We start from the raw sequence: 26,550 nt of genomic DNA, 5'->3' as shown, positions 1-26,550 counted from the left end.
TTACCTAGAGATGGATTGGTTGTGGAAGTCCACATTCCTGGCCACCAAGATCACCTGATGTAACACTTTTAAATTTTGGATGAATGAAAAATATTGTATACAAAGGAAAAATACATTCTCTTGAGGAATTAATTGTTCCCATTATGGATGCGGCTGAGCAACTTAAGGACAGCCCTGAAGCACTAAAAAGAACAACAAAATCTGTACAGAAGTGTGCCAAGAAATGTATTGAAAATGGTGGGCTCATTTTTGTGCTGTTTCCAAATAAAATTTGAATTTTTCTAAATTTTCTTTGTTTTATTTAACTTACCTTACATAAATTTGTTCAGAATTAAATTCTGTATGTTTTGTTTAGAAGTATTAGGTGTTTATTATCCATTTAACAAAGTTATTGTACAACAAGCATAAAAAAAAAGTTTTTTTATCCCATTTTAGTGGTTTCACCCCAAATTTCTCAAAAACTACTACAGATACGGTTCTGAGATTTATTATTTTATTTGATTTTTCAGGTCAAAAACCATAAGAAATTACTAACTGCCCCTAAATTAATGCTCTAAAGATTTCAGTACAATCTCATTTCACCTGGCTAGCTGAAATCTGAACTAAATTTTTACCAGCCGTAACTTACAAACGAAGCAAGTATGTTTTAAAACATATGTTTATATGAACTTTTCCATTATTTTCACGAGTAGAATAGGTTATGAAAATCCCAGGAGAACTTTGTGGTACACTCTGTATACATGTATAGATAATGTACATTATTTTACTGAAATTAATCTTTTTAGGATTCATATTATTCCTCTGTATTGTTAAATTGTATTTAAATAAACCATCTAGTACAAAATATTGAGATAAGACATATCTTAGCTTAATTTTTTATATATGTCTATTTCAATATTCCCTACACGGTAGTTTATTTAATAGAATCTGTATATATCTATATATATATACAGTGCGTTTGGAAAGTCACTGTGCAGTATGTTTAGAATTATGTGGTGTATTCTGTTCTTTTGGCATAAGGTTGGTTATCCTATGGGTTCATTGGGTGTTGCTCAGTAATAAACCAAGACATCAGTTGTCGAGTTGTGATTGAACGTGCACATTTCATTTCATGTTGTTTCATTTATAAGAATCAATAGCTGGGAGAACTGTAATGGTTCTTTCAGTAGAGAAACCCATTTCTCTTGTTAAACATGTCTTTTGTGAAGATGACAAGTATACTGATTTAGTGAAGCACAAGCTTTCTGAAAAGTTTCCAAATACTGCTGTTCTTCACTGCAGTGTAGTTTGAACTCTTATCAAAACATTTTGGGCAACAGGCTCTGTTGAAGACACTGAATCAATCATGGTTGGTTTCAACAAGATTTGCTACAAGACTATGGCAGTACACTGCTAACAGTTTAATGACTTCTTTATGAAATGTCTTTGGTGAACAAATCATTTTGAGGGGTTTGCGGCCTGCACAACCACCCTAGCTGACTACTCCAGATTACTTTCTACGGGAGAGCAGCAAAACAAGCAGTGTATCACAACAAACCATGCACAATGTAGTAAAAACTGCAATAATGGCATGTAAGAACATTCCAGTACATCAGCTGGTTGAAGTATTTGAAAACAACTGAAATGTGTGCAGCATTATATTGATGTTGAAAGAGGTAATTTTTAACACCTTTTATAAACTATTCCAGTTATTGTAATATCTCTTTCTAAAAAATAATGAAATAAAAATGCAAAGCTATAATTAAGCAAGTTTCATCATTATACTTCCATAATTCTAGTGTACAGCAACTTTCTGAATGCACTGTGTATATATTTACAAATTATATATGAGTATATATATATATATATATTGGTTTAGACCTCATTTTAGAAATTATGATGAATTAAGAATACTTTTTATATACACAACAAAAAAATTAATGAATTTTCAATAAAAAAAATGTTATATAGATTTTTGAGGTAAAATTTAATTTTTAAAAATACTTCTATAACAAAAAATCGTTATTTATTTTTAAAATCTTTTCTTTGTTACCTATGTATAGACCAACTGAACTGGAATTGCTTTGATTATTGATTTAGCATGTACACTTGACATTATACAGTCACATGCTGCCCCTCTAGACTCACAATCTTCAGTAGATTCCATGTAAAAAATTTGTTTAAGTGAATTCATAAGCAGAAATAATAACAGTATATTTTAATAGTGAAATTTCATTTTAAAATTTACTTCGTGATGATTTACTTATTTTATATTTAACAATATTTACTTTCACTGTCCAGTGAAATATTTACATTTTAATATATAAACGAACACATGAAAGTAAGTAAGTAAGTGAGAGAAAAAAAATTCAAAAATTATGTAAGAAATGATATAAAAAATTACACAATGTTACAGGACAAATTTCAAAATGATAATTACTCACAGTAAAGTTTTTTTTTTGGGTGAAAAATGCTTTTACATTATCACCACCCAAACACGACATATTTGCTATTATAAACAAAGATATATTATATATATATATATATATATATATATATAGCAATAAAAGTAATAAAATTACAATCTGCTTTACAGCAAATAGCTGAAACACACTAGAATAATTGAAATACTTTTGTATAAACAACCCAAAGAAATCATAAAACATAAGAAAACATTTCATTACCCTCTAGACTAGTTCACACCTAAGTGCCCAAAGCTTAAACTTGTGCCATATAATAGATACAATCCACAAGGATATGGTGAACTGTTGGCAGTTGCAGTGAGTTCAAACTGGTGCATCTGCTTAGTCATCAGATATCCATGAGTGAGCCTAGTGTGCCCTATTCGCAAATGGCGAATAATAACCTCCTCTCGATGGTTATTTCTGCATGAGGAGCTGTACAGTGATACATTGTTCTTAACTGGGTGAAGTTTATTGTTCATGGTAGCATTCCATTTACTTTGCCACTCATCATATACCATCCTCTTCAGGCAGAAAACAGACGAGATCGTTTGAAGTGATACGATTGGTGAAAGGAGGTTGAAAACAAGTCTCCATTGCTACACCATCAGTGCGCTCGCACTTATGGTGTGAATGGCTAGTAAAAAACTAGCCATTCCACTACAAAAGTAAGTATAAATAAAAAAGTTGAAAGGGAGTCTGTGAGTGAGCAGGGCAACATACCCCCACCTATTTACCGAAAGAAGTATTTATATATGCAAATAAAAATTAACACCATTGAAAACAGCAACCACAAAGAAAAATAGTAGAATAAAAATAAAAGATGGTCAGAAAAGATGAAAAACTACAAATTTCACTTACCAGCTGATCTAAAATTCCAACAGGAGATGGTTTCATTGCAGCCCATGCCTGAGTTAAACTGGTGCTAATAAATGGAGGTACACCTAAAACATAACAATAATAATATAAAATTTAATGATAGTAATGGAAATTAAAATAATAAAGAGGTCAAGCAGCTAATAACTACAATGCATAATTATTGTTACATATTTATATGTAACAATATAACATTAAATGACATTCGTATGTGACATAAAATATTATTTAACCGTACTAAATATTTTTAAATATCACAAAATTACATATGCACAACAGGTTACTAGATATTTTTCAAGTGTATGATCTTGTTAAATTAACTCAATAGAATATGGTAAAATCACTAATCCCAGGCCAATACCCATAAAAGGTTATTTTGGTTTTACCTGACAAGAGTTAATTTCTTCTTCACTGTAAGGTTCCTCATATTTATGTTCGCGTGGTACAAATCTGATGATTTTACGTGACTTTATTTATTGCAAGAGTGAAAGAGAAGTAGAGATCAAACCTAAGCTATGCAATTTCGACTTTTGAAAAGGCTGCCACCTTACTGAGTACCAAAAATATCATAACTTAAGTTTATAACCACCTCATATAAACAGATTTCGAAAAACTTTAATTAGTTATTTAGAAAAAAAACAATTTTTTATAAGTGTTGATATACTGGAGTACAATGTGTGGTTCCATATGCAAGAAAATTTTAAACTCCATTTGACCCATATACCCATATTTTAGTCACATTATTTATCGATTACAAAACGAGAACTGCAGAAGTAACTGATCAATATATCAGTACTCAACTTCCTGATCTTGAACTTTATCCTAATTTATTTAACTTAGTTGCAACTCATATGATTCATGGACCTTGTGAAGATCAATGTAAAAAAGATGGACATTGCTCTAAACATTTTCCTAAATTGTTTCAAGAGCAAACAACACTTGATGAAGAAATATATCCCCATCATATGCAAGACCACACAATGACGTAATGAAAGAAGTATTACAAAAAAAAAATCAGGATTTATTGGTGATAATCGTTGCATTGTTCCTCATTGTCCCAATTTGTTACTTTTACTAAATTGTCATATAAACATCAAAGGTGTATCTTCTATAAAATCTGTAAAATATCTCTATAAATATATTTTTAAAAGTCATGACTCAGCTGCAATTAAAATTGTTGATGGTGGTGTTGATTATAACGAATGTGAATCATTTTTTAATAGTTGTTACATGGGTGCATCTGTAGCCATTTAGAGAATTTTAAGTTCAAAACTACAAGACAAAAGTCAAACAATTTGTCATTTAACAGTACATTTACCAAATGAACAAACAATAAACTTTGTTGATGCAGACAAAACTGATGGCTTACAAGCTGCTTTAGATACAGAAACAATGTTATTAGATTATTTTGAGTTAAACCAAAGATCCAAATGCAAGGAATTATTTTTACCATGAAATTCCTGAAAAGTTCACTTGGAAAGAAATTAAAGGTCAAAATTTAATTAACGCCGGCTAGTCAAGGAATAAAAAGCAATTTAGATGGGAACCAAGAAAATAGAGTGTTTTAATTTCATTGGAAGAATGTATTCGGTTTTCCCACAAATCAGGAACTTTTCCATCTTAGAATACTTTTGAAGCATGTTACAGGTGTACAAAGTTACAATGACTTAAACACAGCTGATGGAAGAGTCTATCAAACATTCACTGAAGTGTGTCTTGAGTTAGGTTTAGTTGAAGATGATGAGTGGTATCAAGTCCTTAATGAAGCCAGCCTTAATTTTTTACCATACCAAATGAGTTCACTTTTCATTAGGCTTTTGATTCATTGTCAACCATTATCACCTGAAAATCTTTAGGAACAATTCAAGGCAGATATGGTACAAGATTCTGCAGACCAGTTTTCCCCTGAAGAGCAACTAAAAAAACTTATTGTGAAATTGTAAAATTATTAAAACATGAAGATAAAAGTTTAGATGTTCCAACCGTGAATCAGGTTGTTGATTTTGATGAAGATATTGGTAATCGAATGCATTCAATTCTGAATGACAAACAAAAAGTTGCGGTTGCAGAAGTTTTAAAAGCTGTTGAACCTGAACAAAATTCAGAAGAAACTGTTAACAAGGTTTTTTATCTTGACAGTTTGGGAAGTTCAGGAAAGACTTATATTTATATAACTCTTTGGCATTTATTGCAATCAAAAGGTAAAAAAGTACAACTATTGCTTTTACAGGAATTGCTGCAATTCTTTTACCACAAGGAAAAATTACACATAAAACATTAGGGTTACCTCATCTGATTTAGTCTGACTCAAATTCCAACTTAAAACCTAACTTTAAACAAGCAAAAAGGCTTATCGAAGCTGATTTCTTTATTTGGGAAGAAGCACCAATGACCCTAAAATATGCCATTGAAATTATGGACAATTTACATCAGAATTTAATGAAAAATGATTTACCTTTTGGTGGAAAAGTTTTACTTTCAGATGGTGATTTTGACAGCTTTTACCTGTTCATACAAATGGAACAAGATCAGAATGTGTTAGTATATCTATAAAGTTTAGTAATCTTTGCGATAATTTTGAAAAACTTTCATCAAGCAAAAACATAAGAACTGATCGAAATGAAATGAAATTTGTTAATTACCTCTAAAAATTAGAGAAGGAAAAGTAAATGATTAAAATAATAGCTTTAAATTAACAGAAGAATTTATTACAAAAACAGATTTAGTACAGGAAGTTTATGGTAGAACGCAGCACAACTGTTTCGATGAGGTTGCAAATTTCGCTATTCTTTCTGCAAGAAATGCTGATGATGATGAAATTAATGTACAAGTCATAGATTTGTTACGAGGTCAACATGAAAAGATTTACCCGAGCATTGAGTCAGCAATCGAAGGAGAAGCTTTGCAAGAATTAATCACTCAGGAATACCTTAACAGTTTAAATCATTCATCATACCACTACATAATTTACATTTAAAAAAGAACACTGTAGTCATACTTATGATAAACTTGAGTGCAAATGAATAATACAATTGAACAAGACTTTTAGTTGTTGGGATTGTAAAAACATTACTTACAATGTAAAATTTTGACTGGTTAAAAAAAAAGGTCAAGAGGTTTTATCCATTATAGAATTTTACTTTACAATGAAGAAAATTAAAGTAAAACAATAACAAAAAGTTAAATTACCAGGAGGTTTAACAAAATCCTCTTGCTTAATTTGTGCAAGTTGACTACTGGAAATATCAGGAACAGTCCAAATCATGACAATACCCTCAGAGTCGCCACGAAGTAATAGCTTGCCATGAGTTGGATTTTCAAAAAATTTCATGGCAGGAGGACAAGACAGTGGCTGAAACAAAATAACACATATTATACAAGAGTGTAATTCTTCCATGTAATATTCAGAATATATAACAAATATACATATATTTAACAGCAGAACAAAAATATTATTTTCATACATATTATTCCAATATAAAACATAAGTACATAGTAAAATCACTTGGGAAGTAACATTATTTCTGAACAAAATTTCCATATTTTTAATCCTGTAAGAAATAATTTTTTTAAATTTGCATATAAAATAATCTCTATTTTTTTTTTGGGTGAAAACTGCTTTCGCGTTATCATCGCCCAGGTCAAAATGTTAACAAAAAAGACCCTTTTTGGATATTAATATATTAATAAAATAAGGTTTAAACTAAGTTACTAATAAGATAAAAACTAAAATAATAAAAGAAACATAACCATTAGGAAAAGACATGCAACACAAATAACAAAATAAAATCACAATTTACAGTTGGTAAATTTTAAGAAGCATATTGATTCTTCTTAGTAACAATACCTGGTCTAGTACATTGTTGTCATGCGACAAATGTCCCTTGGTAATTTAAATTTGTGATAAAGGCCGCATAACATATGCAGTCCACAAGGATGTGGTGCACAGTCAAGTGATGGTCACATCGTGCACCCAGTGTTGGGTTTTCTGCTAACATCAGGTATCCATGAGTAGCTCTGGTATGTTCCAAACACAACTGGCACAGGGCCATTTCCTCTCAGTAAATTTTTCAGCATGAAGAGTCCCATGGTAACACTATATCTTTGATGTGTTTATTACATGAGTTTATTATCCATTGTAGCAGTCTAGCCTACTTACCACCTTCTTCAAAGAGTATGTTTAATGAAATTAATAAAATCTATATTAGTAACTCGATTGGTGAAAGACGGTTGGCTACATGTATCTTTAGCAGTGGAATCTGCACGTTCATTACCCAGGATTTCCATATTACTAGGAAATTCACTAGTGTTGAGAAGATTCAACTCCGTGATTGTATTATGAATCTCAGTGATAAGAAGATGTCTAGAATACAAATCTTCTAAAGCTTGGGAGTGCACCACACAAATCACTGCAGGCAAGGATGAGAGGTTATTATGACTTAATGTTATTCAAAACTATATTGGTGGCATAGAGTTCAACACTGTAAACAGTTGTAATACCATTCACAGTAAAAGTGCATCCAACAGTATCACTCTGCTTTGACCCATCTGTGTATTCTACTGTGTATGGCTTTATATCTATTATCAAATAGCAACCTTTCTTCTAGGATATGTGTCATAAATGAATGTGAAACTCTTCTGAAGTGATAGTGAATCAAATTTTCTGTCCTATGAGACTATTTTTTATGATATCCTTACTAAATAAATAGTATTAAATTTACTAGTAAGTAATTAAAGTGATAAAAAACACTAAATGATCAGAGCAAACTGTATTTGTACACTGTTATGTACACTGTTTAATAATTCTCAGAAAAAGTTACGTACTAATAAATTTAATTGTACAATAATATTAAAAACAGAAAGTAGGTATGCAATCAAGATTTTTTCTTTTATAACTGATTGCGAGTTACTAGTCTTATATTAGGATACATCAAACAATTTTGTGATTATGTAACTGAAAATGAACCTGTTCCAGATTGAGAAACAAAGAACAAAAGTTGTAAATGGACAGTGAGGGTGATACGAAATGCTACAAGATGGTGCTAGATCAGTTGAAACTATCAGTAAGCCAGAGTAAACTGGACAGTTATTTTAAGAAACCAAAGCTGAACAAAGTCACAAGTTTTTTTTTAATATTCCTTATTGTATTTAGGCCTACACATGTTTATTTTAAGGTAACAATTTTTTTTTTTTAATACTGTACTGTAATATGATTTTTCTTTTGTACTTTATTATTCTTATATATCTACTTTGTTTCTACAATGCTGCACACTGTATGTAATCATATTTAGGATACCAGATTCGATTTATATTCTATTACTTAAAGCATGTTTAGCCAAATTGTTTAAAAATTCTGTCTTCTACCTGTGAAAATAATCATGAATTTAGCCTACTAAATATGTATACGTACAGAATTTATACTCTACATTTTTAACTAGTACTGTACTTTTTGAGAAAATAGTTTTGATTTATGCAGTTTTAATTTACAAGACAATTTTCAGGGATTAATTAACCCTGTAAATCAAGGGATCCTTGTATTCCTTTGGAATTGAGGAATATTAATTATTTTTCATCTTTAGATATCAAAATAAGTTTTTTCTTTTTTCTGTCATGTGAACATAGTCTGAACATGAGAATAATTTCAAACTGATAAAGTGATTAAAGAAAAGATTACATGATAATACTTTAGGATCTGATTTCAGTCATTAGTAATAGATAGTCAAAAAAGTAGTCTGCCTTTTGCGCACAAGATAGCGATAATGTCCTAAATCTCAGGGTATATATGAGTCGCAGTGGGTCAGACCAAATTTCATTTGACAGCTAGCAATTGCAGCTAGTATATATGCAAAAAGTGTTGGAATTCTTATAGTCAGACGTAAGGTATTGCCCCGTGAAGATGAGTGAACTTACTTCAAAACTGCGTTATACTTACAACTTTATTTTAATAAAGACACAAATGCTGCACAGGTCCGGGAAGAAATTTGTGCTGTCTATGAGCAAGATAAGTTATCAAAAGCAACAGCCAAAAGATAGTTCAGTCGCTTTAGTTCTGGAAATTTCAATGTCCTACATGCTCCTTGCAGTGGGCGACCAACCACAGAAAAAGTAAATGATATTCTGGCAAAAGTTGAGGAAGACCGACATGCAAGCAGTCATGACATCGCCAATAACCAAAACATCTGTCACCAAACAGTGTTAAACCATTTGGAGAAAGGTGGCTACAAAAAGAAGCTCGATGTTTGGGTGTCCCATGATCTAACTAAGAAAAATTTACTCAATCAAATTTCTATGTGCGAATCTGTACTGAAACATAATTGAACTATTTCTGAAGCAGTTGATCACAAGTGATGAAAAGTAGATAACCTATGACGTCGATGTGGAAAAAAGATCATGGTCAAAGCGAGGAGAAGCTCCATGGTTTTTTGGCAACGCCCACACTGATGCCTAGGAAGATTAAGTGTGTGTAAGATAAAGATTGTTGTGTGTTTGGTGAGAATGGATGGGCATCTTGCATCACAAGCTACTGTTGCCAGGCATTATAAAAACTCTGACCTGCGCTGTCAGCAATTAGAGCAATTGCATCTAGCAATTCAAAATAAACAGCCTGAACTGGTCAACAGAAAGGGTGTCATATACCATGCTGACAATGCTGTATTGCATACATCTTTAACAACCTGTCACGAATTAAGAGAACTTGACCGGGAAGTTTTAATGCATCCACCACATAGCCTCGATCTAGCACTGTCAGATTATCATTTGTTTTGGTCTCCGCAGAACTCCATGAATAGTGTAAATTTTGTTTCAAAAGAGGCCTGTGAAAACCACATATCACAATCTTTTGACCAGAAACCATAGAAGTTCTATAGCAACAGGATAATGGTGTTGCCAGAAAAATAGAAGGTCATAAAAAAAATAAATGTGGTTTCATAATGTTACTTTCCAATAACAATAAATGTATTTTCAATTTTGGCCTCCAAAGGCTCAATACTCTTTAAACAACCTAATGTAAGCAAAAAATATCCTATAAAATATACATCTGCATACATTTGTTATCAAGTTAGGGCTGGTGAAATGTTTTCCTAAGATTTATATACCAAGGGTAAATTGAAGCCTTTTGAATTAATTTCAGACAAAGCATTCACCATTTTAATTTGATATGAAAATAACTCTGCTTTAATAATATAATAAGCAATAAATATGTTGCAATTTCAAAAAGTTACATTTTCCAAAATGATGCAATTGCAAAATATTCAGAGCAAACATTTATTAATTCCTATTACTGCATTTACTCAACATTAAAAAAATTTAGTAATGTATCAATTATACTTACTTTTTCAGGAGGAACAGCTAGAAGACAGTATAGGAATGGGGCATCCTCATCATCTGATGCTTTATGAAAATCTTTATTATCTGCAATGCTGCTGTTATAGAATAAAAAAACAATTAAAAATGCGCCAAATTATATATTTTATTTAAAAGATTTATTTAGAATTTGTTTATACTTCTAAATTAGCTAAACTAAATCCAAGTAAATTATTAGACAATTATAAAATAAATAAAAAAGAAATAGAAAAAAAATTATTTTATATAACTAACACAACAGAAACGTTAAATTATATTAATCATTCATAAAAAAGCCTTTAATCACGCTATTAGGTTCATACAGTACAAAAGCAATTCCTGCAAGGTGATTAGTAAATTTTATTAATGTGGTTAGGCAGAATCATTGTGATTTTTCTATGCAAAATTAGTTTTCATACAATTTTGTCTATAATGTTTGGTTTATACCAGAGTAAATTTTAACAGGTTTTACACCTTCAGAAAGCAAAAAACAGCAAAATCACTGCATGCTATTCAACTAATCCACAAAATTATCTAATTGCATATATGAACAATAAGCATAGTATATGTTTTAGTTAAAATGATTAATTAAATAAATATGATTACATAAAATAAAATACGAATAATCTTCTTATTCAAATTAATTATAAATTAAATAATCATACATTTCAGTGAAAAGAAGTTTGAAATAGTAAAATAAAATAAACAAGCATTCAAATACAAAGACCTGATACACATGATTAAAAATTACGGTAGTAAAAATACTAATTTTTTAAATGGACCTTCAAAAGATTTAATTTACATTAATTATAACAATATTTATATGAACGGATTTTTACTTATACGTTATATGAATTTTATTTAAAATTGTTAAAAAGGAAATAAAATTTTAATAGTCTTTTTTTAAGCACAATTTTGATTTAAAAAAAATTAACATAATTTTATTTGCGTTTTATAAATATATAATTTAAGTATTTTAAGTAAAATTAAGTAAAATATTCTTGGCCTTTTTTTTCAAGAGATAATTAATTTTATGAGATATTTTTTAAATACTATTTATGTGCTTTGAAAATACCCAAGTGTCCAATCAGTTATGAGCCGAAAGTTCAGATTTTTAGGAAAATTATTAAACTATAAGAAATTTCAAGTCTTCCACGCATCTATTATAGGAGCCAATCTAGACACTAATATAATAATAATACCCATAGACTATTTTGACAATTTTAAGGAAGAAAATTTGTTAAATTTTAAGATACAAAACTGAATGAATTAGATAATGATGATTAAATACTAAACCCTTCTTGGAACTAAACCTGATATCACTGATATCACATTCTCTTCTAACTGTACTGGCTGCTAGTATTTTTTTTAATTAAAAATAAACATATCTAAATTACGAAAAAATTATAATTTTTATTTAGTTTAATATAATACAATTTTCATGATTTAGTAAATATTTTTACATCTATTTTTAATAATTTTCTACAATGCAGCCTCCTGACAATATTATATCGCCATTAAAAAAAAAATTCTGCCTAATTCTAGCAGATCATGTAACTCGTGGATAAAACCACTCCCCACTGCGTTCTCAAGATTTATACTTGCTAATTGCATGGATATTATTCTTATTAAGGAATAATGATAGAATTTTAGTTTAGATAGTTCACTTTGAACTATCTTAATCAAATGCTAAGCTTGATCATTAACTAATCATTATCCTTTTTAAAATGATGTAAAAAAAATTGTTTAATTGATGTTAACTTTTAATAACATATTACCTTATAAAATGTTGGTATTTCTGAATTTAAAATTAATTTGTAAGAATAATAAAATCACTTTTGATATTTATGAAAACATACACATATATTTCATACAGCTTTTGACCTAAGCAAAACAAAATGCAACTTTTAATAACTGTTTACAGAGAACACCAGGTCCATTTGGCTAGAAGCTAATCACAGAGAAATAAATCTTATTATTCAAATGAACAAGTTCAATAGTTTTACTGGAAAAGTTTATTGACATCATATAGAAGATAATTGGGGAAAAAACTAGCAAATACAATAAAACAACTTTACTTCAGTATACTATTGAAAAAATTGCAATCCAAAAGCACGCAGTTACATGTTCATTATTTAAAAACAATATGGGACCAATGTCGAACAGCCTTTAGAATTAAAAATTTATCAAAGATCTTTTAGCGAAAGGTTTCAATTATAAAAAACAGTGAATAATTACATCTCTCTTAAATTCTGTTAATAAGAAGGAATTTTTTTATTGCTTTAAATTTTATGATCTCTATTATCCACAGATAAATCTTTACCTTATTCATCCCATCATGGTGTATTTCAGATCATGGTAACTAATCTAAGTGGAAAGTTTCAGTTTAGGCTGTATTTCAGACAATGTTATGCTACCGATTGGAACTGCCTAAAATGTTACTTCATAAGTTGATCAACAATTGTTTCTATTTTTATCTATAAATACTAATAGAAATTTTATGTTTTTGTATATATACTTATTTCTTTTATTATTTACTAATAACTGTTTAAAAAAAACTGTTATCTAGTTTTAGAGTATACGCATAGTGCAAGCCGGGATTCAGATTCTGAAAGCTGGCTATGACAATAAGCATCATCAAGAAGATAATCGACTTAGATGGATTCGCATAGTATAAGTAGATTTTAAGCTCTAAATCTGCTTCATTTCATTACATATTGTTCATTTCTAGGCACAGAGTCAAGTGACGAAGATTCTATCATTTTAGTTTATGCAACAGAAAGTATACCTTTGAAACTGGAAAATAGAATAACTGTGTTCATGTTATTAATAAGGTTAGACATTGTTATGGCAAATACTATCATCTTTTTCCTCAATTAAAAATTGACAGCAACAGGTTTTTTGATTACTTTAGAATGGAAATTGAAGCATTCAACTACATTTTAATGAAAATTGAAAAGCGATTATTAAAGGACTGGTGTAACATTCATAAACAAAAAATGCTTGCAGAAGAACGACTTTTGGTAACTTTGAGGTAAGTTCAACATTTCCTTATTTTTAATATAATCTAATTGTAATATTTTATTGAAGCGTAGAAATTGAACTTTTCTTCTGATTGGATATGTTTTTTTTTATTATCATTTTTTGTAATTATTGTGATAAATTATTTATTACCAGAATAATAGATTCAAAAAAATGAAGTGGTTTTATTAGTTAAGTTTTCCACTGAACAAAATTTTTTGGTATTCGTTAATTAGACAATGCGATTAACAAATAAAAAACTACTAATAAAAATTTAAAAAATACATATGAAAAATAACAATGTAAAAAGAAGTAAAAGTAGTAGTTGTAACAAAACTACTTTTGATGTATCATTTTGTGTATCATCATTTTTCAAGAACTTTTTCCATAATTCTACCTTTCTCTTCTCCATTTATTTCACATCCACATGAGTCCTCTTTTCCTCTTTTGTGAAATATCAAATTATTGCATCCTGGGTTCATTGCTTACATGCTGTTCATCATCTTTGTTGGCTGGTACAAAATTTCCTTCTGTATTTTCATCTACTTCTGATTCAATGAAGGTGCTTAAGTTAATATCAGCAGCAGAAGTTTCCCCACTTCTTGAAGTGATACATTTCCAGAAGAAGCTTGTGGTCTTATGATTTTTTTTTTGTCTTCAGTCATTTGACTGGTTTGATCCATCAAGGCAAATGCTGGGCAGCTTCTTTTTTTATCTGTGGAACAGCATATCAATCCATCCCTGACATTATCTATATAATGCATTATTATATACCAAACAGAATAAAGAATCTCTTATTTATTCATCACAATAGTTTTGAAAATGCTAACAAATATACCCCTACTTTCTGAGTATAGTTTTGAGTATGTTCTTAAATATCTTTGTTCATGTTGAGTTTTTCTGCAGTAGTATCATTGAAGTATTCTCATCTCAAGTTCGTAACTACTTACATAATAAGTATTATTTGTGATTGAAATGTTTATGGATGTAAGTGCTTCTTCACAATAAATTGAAATAATTTGATTACATTCCAAATACTAAAATAGATTAATTTGTTAAATCAAATAACCTTGTTTTTTATAGTTCTACCTTACATTTTTTATTAACTTCTGTAAATTGAATATGATGCACACCTCCAATATTTATTCTAAATTCAGCTCATTTCATGTTGTAATGTCTTACACTAATTTTCACTGTTTTTTTTTTTTGTCTTCAGTCATTTGACTGGTTTGATGCAGCTCTCCAAGATTCCATATCGATTCCATATCTAGTGCTAGTCGTTCATTTCAGTATACCCTCTACATCCTACATCCCTAACAATTTGTTTTACATATTCCAAACATGGCCTGCCTACACAATTTTTCCCTTCTACCAGTCCTTCCAATATTAAAGCGACTATTCCAGGATGCCTTAGTATGTGACCTATAAGTTTGTCTCTTCTTTTAACTATATATTTCCAAATGCTTCTTTCTTCATCTATTTGCCGCAATACCTCTTCATTTGTCACTTTATCCATCCATCTGATTTTTAACATTCTCCTATAGCACCACATTTCAAAAGCTTCTCTTTTGAAATGTGGTTTTCTTCTCAGATACTCCGATTGTCCAAGTTTCACTGCCATATAAAGCGACACTCCAAACATACACTTTCAAAAATCTTTTCAAAATTAAAATTAATTTTTGATGTAAACAAATTACATTTCTTACTGAAGGCTCGTTTAGCTTGTGCTATTTGGTATTTTATATTGCTCCTGCTTCGTCCATCTTTAGTAATTCTACTTCCCAAATAACAAAATTACCTCCATAATCTTTTCTCCTCCTATTTTCACATTCAGTGGTCCATCTTTGTTATTTCTACTACATTTCATTACTTTTGTTTTGTTCTTGTTTATTTTCATGCGATAGTTCTTGCGTAGGACTTCATCTATGCCGTTCATTGTTTCTTCTAAATACTTTTTACTCTCGGCTAGAATTACTATATCATCAGCAAATCGTAGCATCTTTATCTTTTCACCTTGTACTGTTACTCCGAATCTAAATTGTTCTTTAACATCATTAACTGCTAGTTCCATGTAAAGATTAAAAAGTAATGGAGATAGGCAACATCCTTGTTGGACTCCCTTTCTTATTACGGCTTCTTTCTTATGTTCTTCAATTGTTACTGTTGCTGTTTGGTTCCTGTACATGTTAGCAATTGTTCTTCTATCTCTGTATTTGAACCCTAATTTTTTTTAAATGCTGAACATTTTATTCCAGTCTACGTTACCGAATGCCTTTTCTAGGTCTATAAACGCCAAGTATGTTGGTTTGTTTTTCATTAATCTTCCTTCTACTATTAATCTGAGGCCTAAAATTGCTTCCCTTGTCCCAATACTTTTCCTAAAACCAAATTGGTCTTCTCCTAACACTTCCTCCATTCCTCTCTCAATTCTTCTGTATAGAATTCTAGTTAAGATTTTTGATGCATGACTAGTTAAACTAATTGTTCTGTATTCTTCACATTTATCTGCCCCTGCTTTCTTTGTTATCATTACTATAACACTTTTTTTGAAGTCTGACGGAAATTCCCCTTTTTCATAAATATTACACACCAGTTTGTATAATCTATCAATCGCTTCCTCACCTGCACTGCGCAGTAATTCTACAGGTATTCCGTCTATTCCAGGAGCATTTCTGCCATTTAAATCTTTTAATGCTCTCTTAAATTCAGATCTCAGTATTGTTTCTCCCCATTTCATCCTCCTCAACTTCCTCTTCTTCCTCTATAACACCATTTTCTAATTCATTTCCTCCGTATAACTCTTCAATATATTCCACCAATCTATCGACTTTACCTTTCGTATTATATATTGGTGTACCATCTTTGTTTAACACATTATTAGATTTTAATTTATGTACCCCAAAATTTTCCTTAACTTTCCTGTATGCTCCGTCTATTTTACCAATGTTCATTTCACTTTCCACTTCTGAACACTTTTCTTTAATCCACTCTTCTTTCCCCAGTTTGCACTTCTCCTGTTTATAGCATTTCTTAATTTCCGATAGTTCCTTTTACTTTCTTCATCACTAGCATTCTTATATTTTCTACGTTCATCCATCAGCTGGAATATATCGTCTTAAACCCAAGGTTTTCTACCAGTTCTCTTTATTCCGCCTAAGTTTGCTTCTGCTGATTTAAGAATTTCCTTTTTAACATTCTCCCATTCTTCTTCTACATTTTCTACCTTATCTTTTTTACTCAGACCTCTTGCGATGTCCTCCTCAAAAATCTTTTTTACCTCCTCTTCCTCAAGCTTCTCTAAATTCCACCGATTCATCTGACACCTTTTCTTCAGGTTTTTAAACCCCAATCTACATTTCATTATCACCAAATTATGGTCACTATCAATGTCTGCTCCAGGGTAAGTTTTGCAGTCAACGAGTTGATTTCTAAATCTTTGCTTAACCATGGTATAATCTATCTGATACCTTGCAGTATCGCCTGGCTTTTTCCAAGTGTATATTCTTCTATTATGATTTTTAAATTGGGTGTTGGCAATTACTAAATTATACTTCGTGCAAAACTCTATAAGTCGGTCCCCTCTTTCATTCCTTTTGCCCAGCCCGTATTTACCCACTATATTTCCTTCCTTGCCTTTTCCAATGCTTGCATTCCAATCTCCAACTATTATTAAATTTTCATCTCCTTTTACGTGTTTAATTGCTTCATCAATCTCTTCGTATACACACTCTACCTCATCATCATCATCATGGGCGCTTGTAGGCATATAGATGTTAACAATCTATGTCGGTTTAGGTTTTGATTTTATCCTTATTACAATGATTCTATCGCTATGCGTCTTGAAATACTCCACTCTCCTCCCTATCTTCTTGTTCATCACGAAACCTACTCCTGCCTGCCCATTATTTAACGCTGAGTTAATTACTCTAAAATCCCCTGACCAAAAGGTCTTATGATATCTTTTAGAAAGAACAATGACTTGAAATGCAACCATTTTGGTTCATAGGTTATTCCTCCTAGATCATCGAAACGAATAGGCTTTATTTTTCCAAATTCAACAGAAAATTGATCCCTCAGATACTTCTATTTTTGTCTTAAGGGAGTTTCTGAAATCAAAAGAGAACCCCAGATTTTAGAAGAGTTTATGATTTGATCACCCAGTAGTATAATACTGTACCATTAAAATAAAAGATTGCGTGGACCTACAGTAACAACAAAATAAAGTATTACAGGAAAATCTTTCTTATTTGGACTTTTTTTTTTAATGTAATCTACAACTTAAAAATTAATAACAACTCTATGTACAAATCAGACCACACTAGTTTCAGGTACCTTTCAACTGGAATGTCATTCCATTCTTTGGCCTTCTGTTTTCAAATGGGAGATAACACCATTGGCATGATAATCAAAGAAATGGTACAAGTTTTATGGGAAGAGCTACAACCTCTTGTAAAAAAATTTGAAATTTTAAAAAGTAATGTAGCAGATTATGAAACATTTTGGAATTTCTCCTTGTTGTTGGCTGTTTAGATGGAAAAGATATCCACATAGTATGTAACAATGATTCTGGATCAATGTTTTTAAATTACAAGAACTTTGTTTCTGTTGTTCTCAAAGCGTTAGTGGATGCAAACTACAAGTTCACTACAATTGATGTTGGCAGTTATGGTAAACAAAGCGACTGATGTACATTTATGGCTTCAGAATTATTCAATTTCATTGAAGAAAAAATTATTGTTTTCTCTGAATCAAAACTTACTACATCGGTATCTAAAACCAGAATGAACATTTCATTCCAATGAATAGTCTGGCTCAGACAAGCAGTTGAGCCACTGAGTGGTTTTGTTTAAATAAGTTTGTATTCCGAAAGCCAATCAGCGCTGGTTTCTGAATCTGATTTCTGGCTTGCACTGTGAGCATACCCTTAGATAAGTAATTTTTACATCAATGGTTTTTGAATGTTTTCTTGTTTACAATTAATTTCAGTAATCATTTGCTAAAAAAAATAATCACCACTCACATACCAGGCAATAAAACAACTTTCATGCTGCACTCTATGATACTGTGAAAGGTGGTCTTACAACAGTCATTTCTTATTTTTAATAAATTCCTAACAATCTTAAAATACCTTTTCAGCATATCTTATAAATGTGTACTTAAATATTTTTCAATTATAGCATTTAAAATTTTTATTTTAATCTATAATAATCTTACTTGCTTATTAATTTTACATGATTTTATCAGTATTGTTATTATTTTATTTCATATAATTATTATTTTTATGTATTAATGTACATGAATCTAATGATTTTTTAATTTATCGATTTTGTAATTTGGAATGCTACTCTAACCAATATTTTTCCAAGGTTTTTTCGATTTCCTGTCTAAAGGAGTCTTTTTTTATATAAACATCGAGTAGCACAGCTATCTTTCTTGAAATGATTTATATTTAATGTAAAAATATGTTCTGATCTGAATAAAGAATTTATCTTTATTTATTCATTCATTCAATATTATCCAGCCTTGCAGAAGACTAAAAACCCAATTATGGTAAAAACATTAACTATCCAAATATTTTGTGAATAATTTACCAATACCTATTATGTCTACATACAATATAAATAATTTCTATTCATTAAAAATTCAGAGCAAAACAATAAAATGAACAAAACATTAGTTTAGGTCGACTGAATACTAGTCTATTTTACCGGTCGTAATAGTTCATACATGACCATTTATAATTTGTTATAATAAACAAAATCTACAACTGAACTTAATGAAGTATTCACAGGAACAAGCAATAAATTAACTCCAAGGTTATATAAAATTATACTACTGCATATGTGCTGAAACAAGCAAATATCATATTTTCGTATGATAGTTCATACTGTTTCTAGTACATCACTAAAATTATTTCTGTACATATTTAAAATAGAAGTTTTAAATCCAATACATGTATAATGGTGATAGTAAGGACTTAAAATCTCACACACTGAAAATATCTTGTGCTATGTACTCAAATAAATTCTTTCACAGAAATTATAAATGAATAAATAACAGAACCTCCTGAAAGATAACGAACACATCATAAATTTAAAATTGGATTTATTTGAATTATTGTATTTATAATATAGAAACAAAAATGAAGCTATCTATTTGGACATCACTTCTATATGGGTAACTTATTTTTAATGACTCTGCAGTTTAATTTGATGAAAACTCTGATTAAAATTTATGCTGTATAGGATTAAAAAAAGTGCCAAGGATTCTGCCCTTATTTCAGTCAGAAATGGTTTTGGGGAATTTTTCCTCTAAAATGTCATTTTGGTAACAAAATTAACAATAATATATATTAAACTCTTTATAGAAATTTGTGCAACTTTGGTCATAATTTTTTTTTTTTTTATATACTTAACTCTCTTTTATTCTGATTATGGCAATATATTAGCATACAAAAGCTTATTACCCAGGATTCCAATATAATTATATCAATAAATTTATAAAAAGAGTAAATCATAAAATAAGAGGAATCTAAAACATGAATATGAGATGAATTTTTGTATACAAACTGCTCGGTGTAAACATTTTTATAATTTTGAAAAACTTAACACATTTCAATTTTTGAGACACAAGCAAATCTTGATTTGTGTCTATTTGTTCATAATATAGATATGCCAGAATGGGTAGATTTCAACAGAGCTCAGAGGTTGAACTCAATCTTAAACTGCTTAGAAAAAAGAAGAGAAATAAATAAAAAATTAAAGCAAATATCTAATTTTTTTAAGAAACTCTGTTTAAATATCTTGAACAGGGCTCCAAATCCATTCTGGTACAAAATTTTTAATGCTTCACTGAGGTGCTTTATTGATTCTAGCAGCAGATTTAAAAAAGAGAAAATGAGAGAATAAGATTAGAATTTTTGTTTAAAGAATAATATTAATTTAAAATGGGGACTCAGCTTCATATTGGAAAAAGTTTTTAAAATTTCCAGCAGTGATTCAATTACCCCTTTTTATGAATAAAATCACATCTGAAAATAAAACTGAAATTAATAAAAATATTACAAACTACATGTTTTCATATAAAAATTCACACTAACTTAAAAAGCTGGTAATTTTCCAAATTACTATTTCTGAATGTTGAAGCAAAGCTGGTGTTTCTTGTAAAATACAAGTCACATTTCCTGCTTAAAACTACAGATAGAAGAAATAATAATAAAAATTAAGCATCTAATATACATAAACAAGTTCTACAAGAAAAACAGGAAAATTTATACATATATGTATAATTTCTAAAAAATTTCACTTAGTGACCATAACCCTTTTGCATATTTCTAGAAATGAAAGCATTACATCAATATTTATTAAAACACTAGTAAAGATAAAGTAGAAGCAAAATGCCTAACAAAAGCACAAACTTCAGTAAAGAGAAAAACCAGAACAAACACACGTAACTTAAAATCAAAATAAAAATTAAATAGCATGTATCATTTTTTTTAGAATAACGGTAAATAAATACACAGAATTTTCTATAAAAATTTACCAAATAGAACAAAAACGAAAAAATTATTAAAACTAAAACAGCATGCTGATAAGCAATTTTACATACATTCTACTTATACAACTGTGCAAAAGATGAAATGAAGTAAAAGTCTAAAATTAATGTTATTGATTCATAGTTGCTATTACATAACATAAATATTTATTTTTAGTAATGTAAAATTTATTTCATATTGTAACAGCAAACAACAAACACCAAACCAAATCAATTAATACATATTTTTTATTATATGTACTGACTATGTTATGCATCTGTCCTATTGTAATGATGTAATTCTATAGATAATTAAGATATGAGATGTTTTACTTATTTTAATAAAGTTTTAAATAATATGCAAGCACAAGTGTACACATATATACCTGTGTATACAAAATACACAACACACACATATATATATATATATATTTATATATACACTTAATGATGTGATGATTCAGCAAAATAATCATTAAAAAAAAGTTATTTCCAGAATTTATATATATATATATATATATATATATATATATATATAATTCAAAACAGAACCTAATATATACTGTCATATGTGTTATAATTAAATGTTGCATTATCCCTCCATTTACTAGGTTCTCTATGCATTATACAATGCATAATCATAAACAAATAAATTTTAATAAAATTTCTTCATGAGTAATTATGTTTAAAAACTATGTTGGCACATACGATTTTTCTAACATAACAGTCAACATGGCTCAAAATGTTGTCTATAATTTTTTTTTTTCAGGAACAAGTAGTAATATGTAATATTCAAATGCTAATATTTCGATATTACATATTATATTTTATATTATATATAAAATGTAATAAAAAAAATAAAAATTATATAAAATATATTATATTTTATTCAAAGATAATGTTGAGTTTTAGCTCAAAGGATTTTATAATTTACTGACTTCACAGAAGATGCATACATTTAAATTTAGATGAAAATGTAGAAGTAATTTTACTTAATATATCTTAATTAATATGGTTACCTACATAATTTATTGTTTACTGTAAAACAAGAATCTTTCTAAGTTGTCTTATTTTTATCAATTATCCATTACAAATAAGGAGATAAATTACAACAAATAGATATCAGAAATCACAAACAAACAAGTGTGAACTGGCAAAAGTTTTTGAATTATAGTGAAAAATTATTACTCTGAACAATTTTGGGATAAATAATGATTTAAATTTGAAGATTTAAAGGCTGTCAGATACCGTAACTGCAATATATATGCCATGAACCCTATGCATAAATAATTGTAAAATAAATTTATTTCAATTCAGAGAAGCTCACAAACAAGGTAAAATTTTCATTCAATATGACAAGACTTTCTGCAATGAGTTGCTCCAAAAATAAAAAACTTTTGCAGATTAATGTTAGTGAACTGATACTGATAAATGGTTCAATCAAAAAACAGCAACAATTAACACAGCAGTAAAAAAAAATAAAAACAATTTAACAACAGGATGTGGATTGAAGTATATCGTAACAAATTTTATGAAATCACCAGAAATAAAGTCACAAGCAAGACATTCTTTATGTTAAACAACCCCATTCACCCCTACAAAAACAATAAAAATATCAAATCAAAGCAACTTAAAAAAAAAATGTTTAACTTTAATAGATGCATAACTTCCAAGAAAATGTCTTTTTCTACATACTTTTAATCTTATGTTAAAATTTAATTGTACAACCATTATTTTTTATACTATTAATCAAAAGACATACTTTGTTGTCATTCAAAAACATAACTTACTTTTTTGATGAATCAAGAAATTAATAAAGAGATTGATGCCTTAAAGAATATAATTTTTGATAATTATATCAAATTTTCCTTAACAAAATAACCATATAAACAGAGAGAGTACTGCAAAATTATATCATACCAACATGTAAGAAAAAAGTCATAACTTACACAAATTGTATTAAATATAACAAAAATAAACATGAAGTTCAGATATTACATGGACATTCTAAATGTTGAATAAATCGCAATAATGAATTTCCAATTTTTGATAAATTTATAAAGTAGATCACAATGCTAGGAATGAAAAAAGTATATACAGTGAACATTCTTAAACTGTATTAACTAAAAATTCCATAACTATAACTTTAATAGTTCAGTTGAGGATACTTCTACATGCCATAAACTTCTAGTAAAAATTGATGGTTTTCATTATAACTAGCACCTGTTCTTAGGTGGCTCTAGCATTCAGAGAAGAGGGAAATTTGTTTCGGCAGACATCTGAGCCAGACGTCATTACATTTTAAGTTAGAAAGTTAACATAGAATCACCATAAATAATGATGTACACTACACATCATTTAAAAATCAAAGTAAAAAACCAAAAACAAAAAGTTTTTTATTAAATTCACATACTGCAATACAAATCAATAAAATGCTAAAATTTAGAAAGATGTTCTAGATAATTTACTGAGGTAAATATTCTATCTTATAGGAATCCAGTTAGTTTTCTTACCGAATAGCATTTAAAACTATTACTGCAAAAAGAACATTCTATGACTAACACTATGCTATACATATTTCAGTTAGATAAGGTAAAAAGGTTGGAGGGAAAACTAGAGTATACATGAATATCCTTTGAAAATAATATGGTTAAAAATGTGCTGACAATACCTCTATTACTAAGGATTTAGCTAGGGTTAAAAAAAAAATAATCACCAAAAATAAGTTTTTTGCTAACTTTTTTGAAAGTTTTTTAAAATGCAAGATAATTCACAAAAAATTATTTATATAAAATTCTTTTCTGTCAAAATACAACACAGTTACAATGCTAGATATGTAAAAACATCTGCATCTTCAATTAACTGATAAAATGTTTCTTTTATGCTAAATAAACAGACATAATATATAAAAATCATTTAAAAAAATATAAATACCAGATCAAGTTAATTAAAACAAAAATGGTTAGATACAAAATTCTTAACAAAATGTTTATTACATTTTATAATAATAATAATAATAATAATAATAATAATAAAATGAAATGTCCACATAAATCTTTACTTAATTAGGAAAATATATAATAAATATCATTATTTAAAATTAAAATTTTTTACTGTAACATGAAAAAATAATAAAGCCATAATAAACTCAGCAGAAATTATTATTATTTTTTTTAAATTTAAGATTATACAGACTCTATGCTGTACACCCAATTACAGTTCAATAGTTGATTTAATTTAGTTTTAATTTGACCATTCCTAAAACTAAACTGTTAACTGAATCCCAACAATCAAGAGTACACTATTATTTAAACTAATCTAAACAATGGTAATACATCACAGCTACATTTAATAACTAATTAGCAATTATGATAACAATACATACATAAGAGATGTAAGTGAATAAGATCAGCAGTTAATTAATCTGTATTTGACTTAATCTAGTTTTAAAAATATTTCTACTGTAAATTTTTAAATAATTAAACAAAATATCATAGTTTTATAAAAGTGTAAATGTTTCAAATTAAAAGAGTATTTGAATTATAGAAATTAAATATGTTCATATTAAAAATTAGAAAATAAAATAAACTTTAAAAAAATAAAACTAATTAAAAGAAATACATTAAAAACTTAAAAAATAACAATACTTGCTTAAATTTTCTTTAAATGCTAACTTTTAAAAGTCAGCACAAATTTAAATCCAACATCAACAACTTATTTGTCTGGCCTTTTAATTTGGCACAAACTTCGAAAAGTAAAAATTTAATGGATTTAAAATGTATTGTTTTTTAGTTTTTAGTCTATTTTTCAAGTCAGTTTTACTTCTTTAAAAAAGTTTATTCTATATTTTTTGTTTTATACAAAATATGGGTAAAACTATTAAAAAAAATAAAAGAAAGAATCAAAAAAGTGAGAAACTTATGTGATAAAATAAGAACAAGACTGCATAGAAATGACAACTACCAAAGTGAGTTACGGCATTCTGGAATGTGAAAATTTTTACTTTCTTACATTCAGTTTAATGAGTACCTCCTCTTTTTTTTAAAGTAAATTACAATTCTAATTAGTTTATTTAAGTATTAAGTAAAGTAATATTAATACATATTCAAAAATTATAAACTATGTTACAAATCCATCACCAAAATGATGCCACTTTTAAACCAACACCATAAAATAGGTAAAACAGGGAGTTCATAAAATTTAGCAGATATAATATATAAAACAAATTAATATAATCCCTAAGCACCAAAATTGAACTAATAATAATAATAAGTAAATACTGATGCATGGTAGGTAAAATATGATTAACTTAATTAAGGGTAAAGGCAACAAAAGACATAAATAAAAAGAATTATAATTATGTTAAATGGTATACTGCAACTTATTGAGCAGTTTATAAGAATTCTCTGAAAAATGTGTCCTACGAAGAAGAAGGATTACTATTAGAAGGATTCGTCTAATTGTAACTGTGTATCACTTTGATGTATACTCACAACTAAGAAGACTTCATATCCAACCATTAAAGACTAATGCAACAGAAATACAGGATAACAAAAATTAAGCTTCAATTGCATTACTCCCAAACAGGAGAATTCAAAAGTGAAACACTTATCAAACAGATGATAATAAAGATTAATAAAAAATTATTTATTCTAAGAACTTACGCACTGCGTATGATTAATAATTTATATATTACAAATTTATCGTTACATACTCTTTAGTACAATGTTAAAAAAATTTAAGACAAAATGGCTAACTAATAGAAAGGAATTTTAAAGACAGAAGTTTGATTAAAAATTTTTTAAAAATAATTTTTTTAAAACAAAAAGTTACCTGTATCTGAATTATGGGTAAATAATGCCAACTGAAATAAAACATGAATGCACTGCATAATACTTTAAACTTTACGAATATTTTCAAGATAGTTATAATTTCGAACTACATAGCTTATTCTAGAGGATGACAAACATGTAAGGTTTACTTGATGATTAAATAAAGATATAGACGATGAATAAGATTAAAAGAAACTTCAGTTCCCATTATGCAACAACAGAATTTTACGTTTAAAAAAAAGAATTAGAGGAATAGTCATAAATAAGGCTTTTTTAACATATACTAACAGCACAAAATACATACAGTGTAGCCAAGCCAACTGTTAAGTTGACTATCCAGGAATAGAACAAATTTTTAATTCCATTATTTCAAAGACATACAAAAAATCATAATTACATCTTCAAAGAGTTAAAAAATATATCAGAATTCTATTAAAAAATGGAGATAAAAACACAATAAATTTATTCTGTTGGGACACCTAAATCATCTTATTCTAATCATAAAA

At 28.5% G+C, this 26,550-nt stretch overlaps 1 protein-coding gene across 9 annotated transcripts in view; it reads right to left on the bottom strand.

Annotated features, from left to right (window-relative positions):
• Rbcn-3B (WD repeat-containing protein Rbcn-3B) overlaps positions 1–26,550 on the bottom strand; it is a 409,024-nt gene that overhangs the window by 350,216 nt on the left and 32,258 nt on the right. For 7 of the 9 annotated variants that reach the window (XM_075355583.1, XM_075355582.1, XM_075355590.1 and 4 more), the window contains 3 exons: positions 10,648–10,738; positions 6,507–6,669; positions 3,303–3,385 (listed from right to left, as the gene is read on the bottom strand). In XM_075355583.1, the coding sequence (XP_075211698.1) occupies positions 3,303–3,385; positions 6,507–6,669; positions 10,648–10,738 (337 nt within the window). The remainder of the gene's footprint in view (positions 1–3,302; positions 3,386–6,506; positions 6,670–10,647; positions 10,739–26,550) is intronic. The other 2 variants (XM_075355585.1, XM_075355588.1) reach the window with 1 other exon arrangement.

Source organism: Lycorma delicatula, chromosome 2, assembly GCF_047948215.1.
Source record: "Lycorma delicatula isolate Av1 chromosome 2, ASM4794821v1, whole genome shotgun sequence".
NCBI classification, from domain to species: domain Eukaryota; kingdom Metazoa; phylum Arthropoda; class Insecta; order Hemiptera; family Fulgoridae; genus Lycorma; species Lycorma delicatula.
Note: the sequence above shows the minus strand (reverse complement) of the source record. Positions and strands in the feature narration are given on the sequence as shown.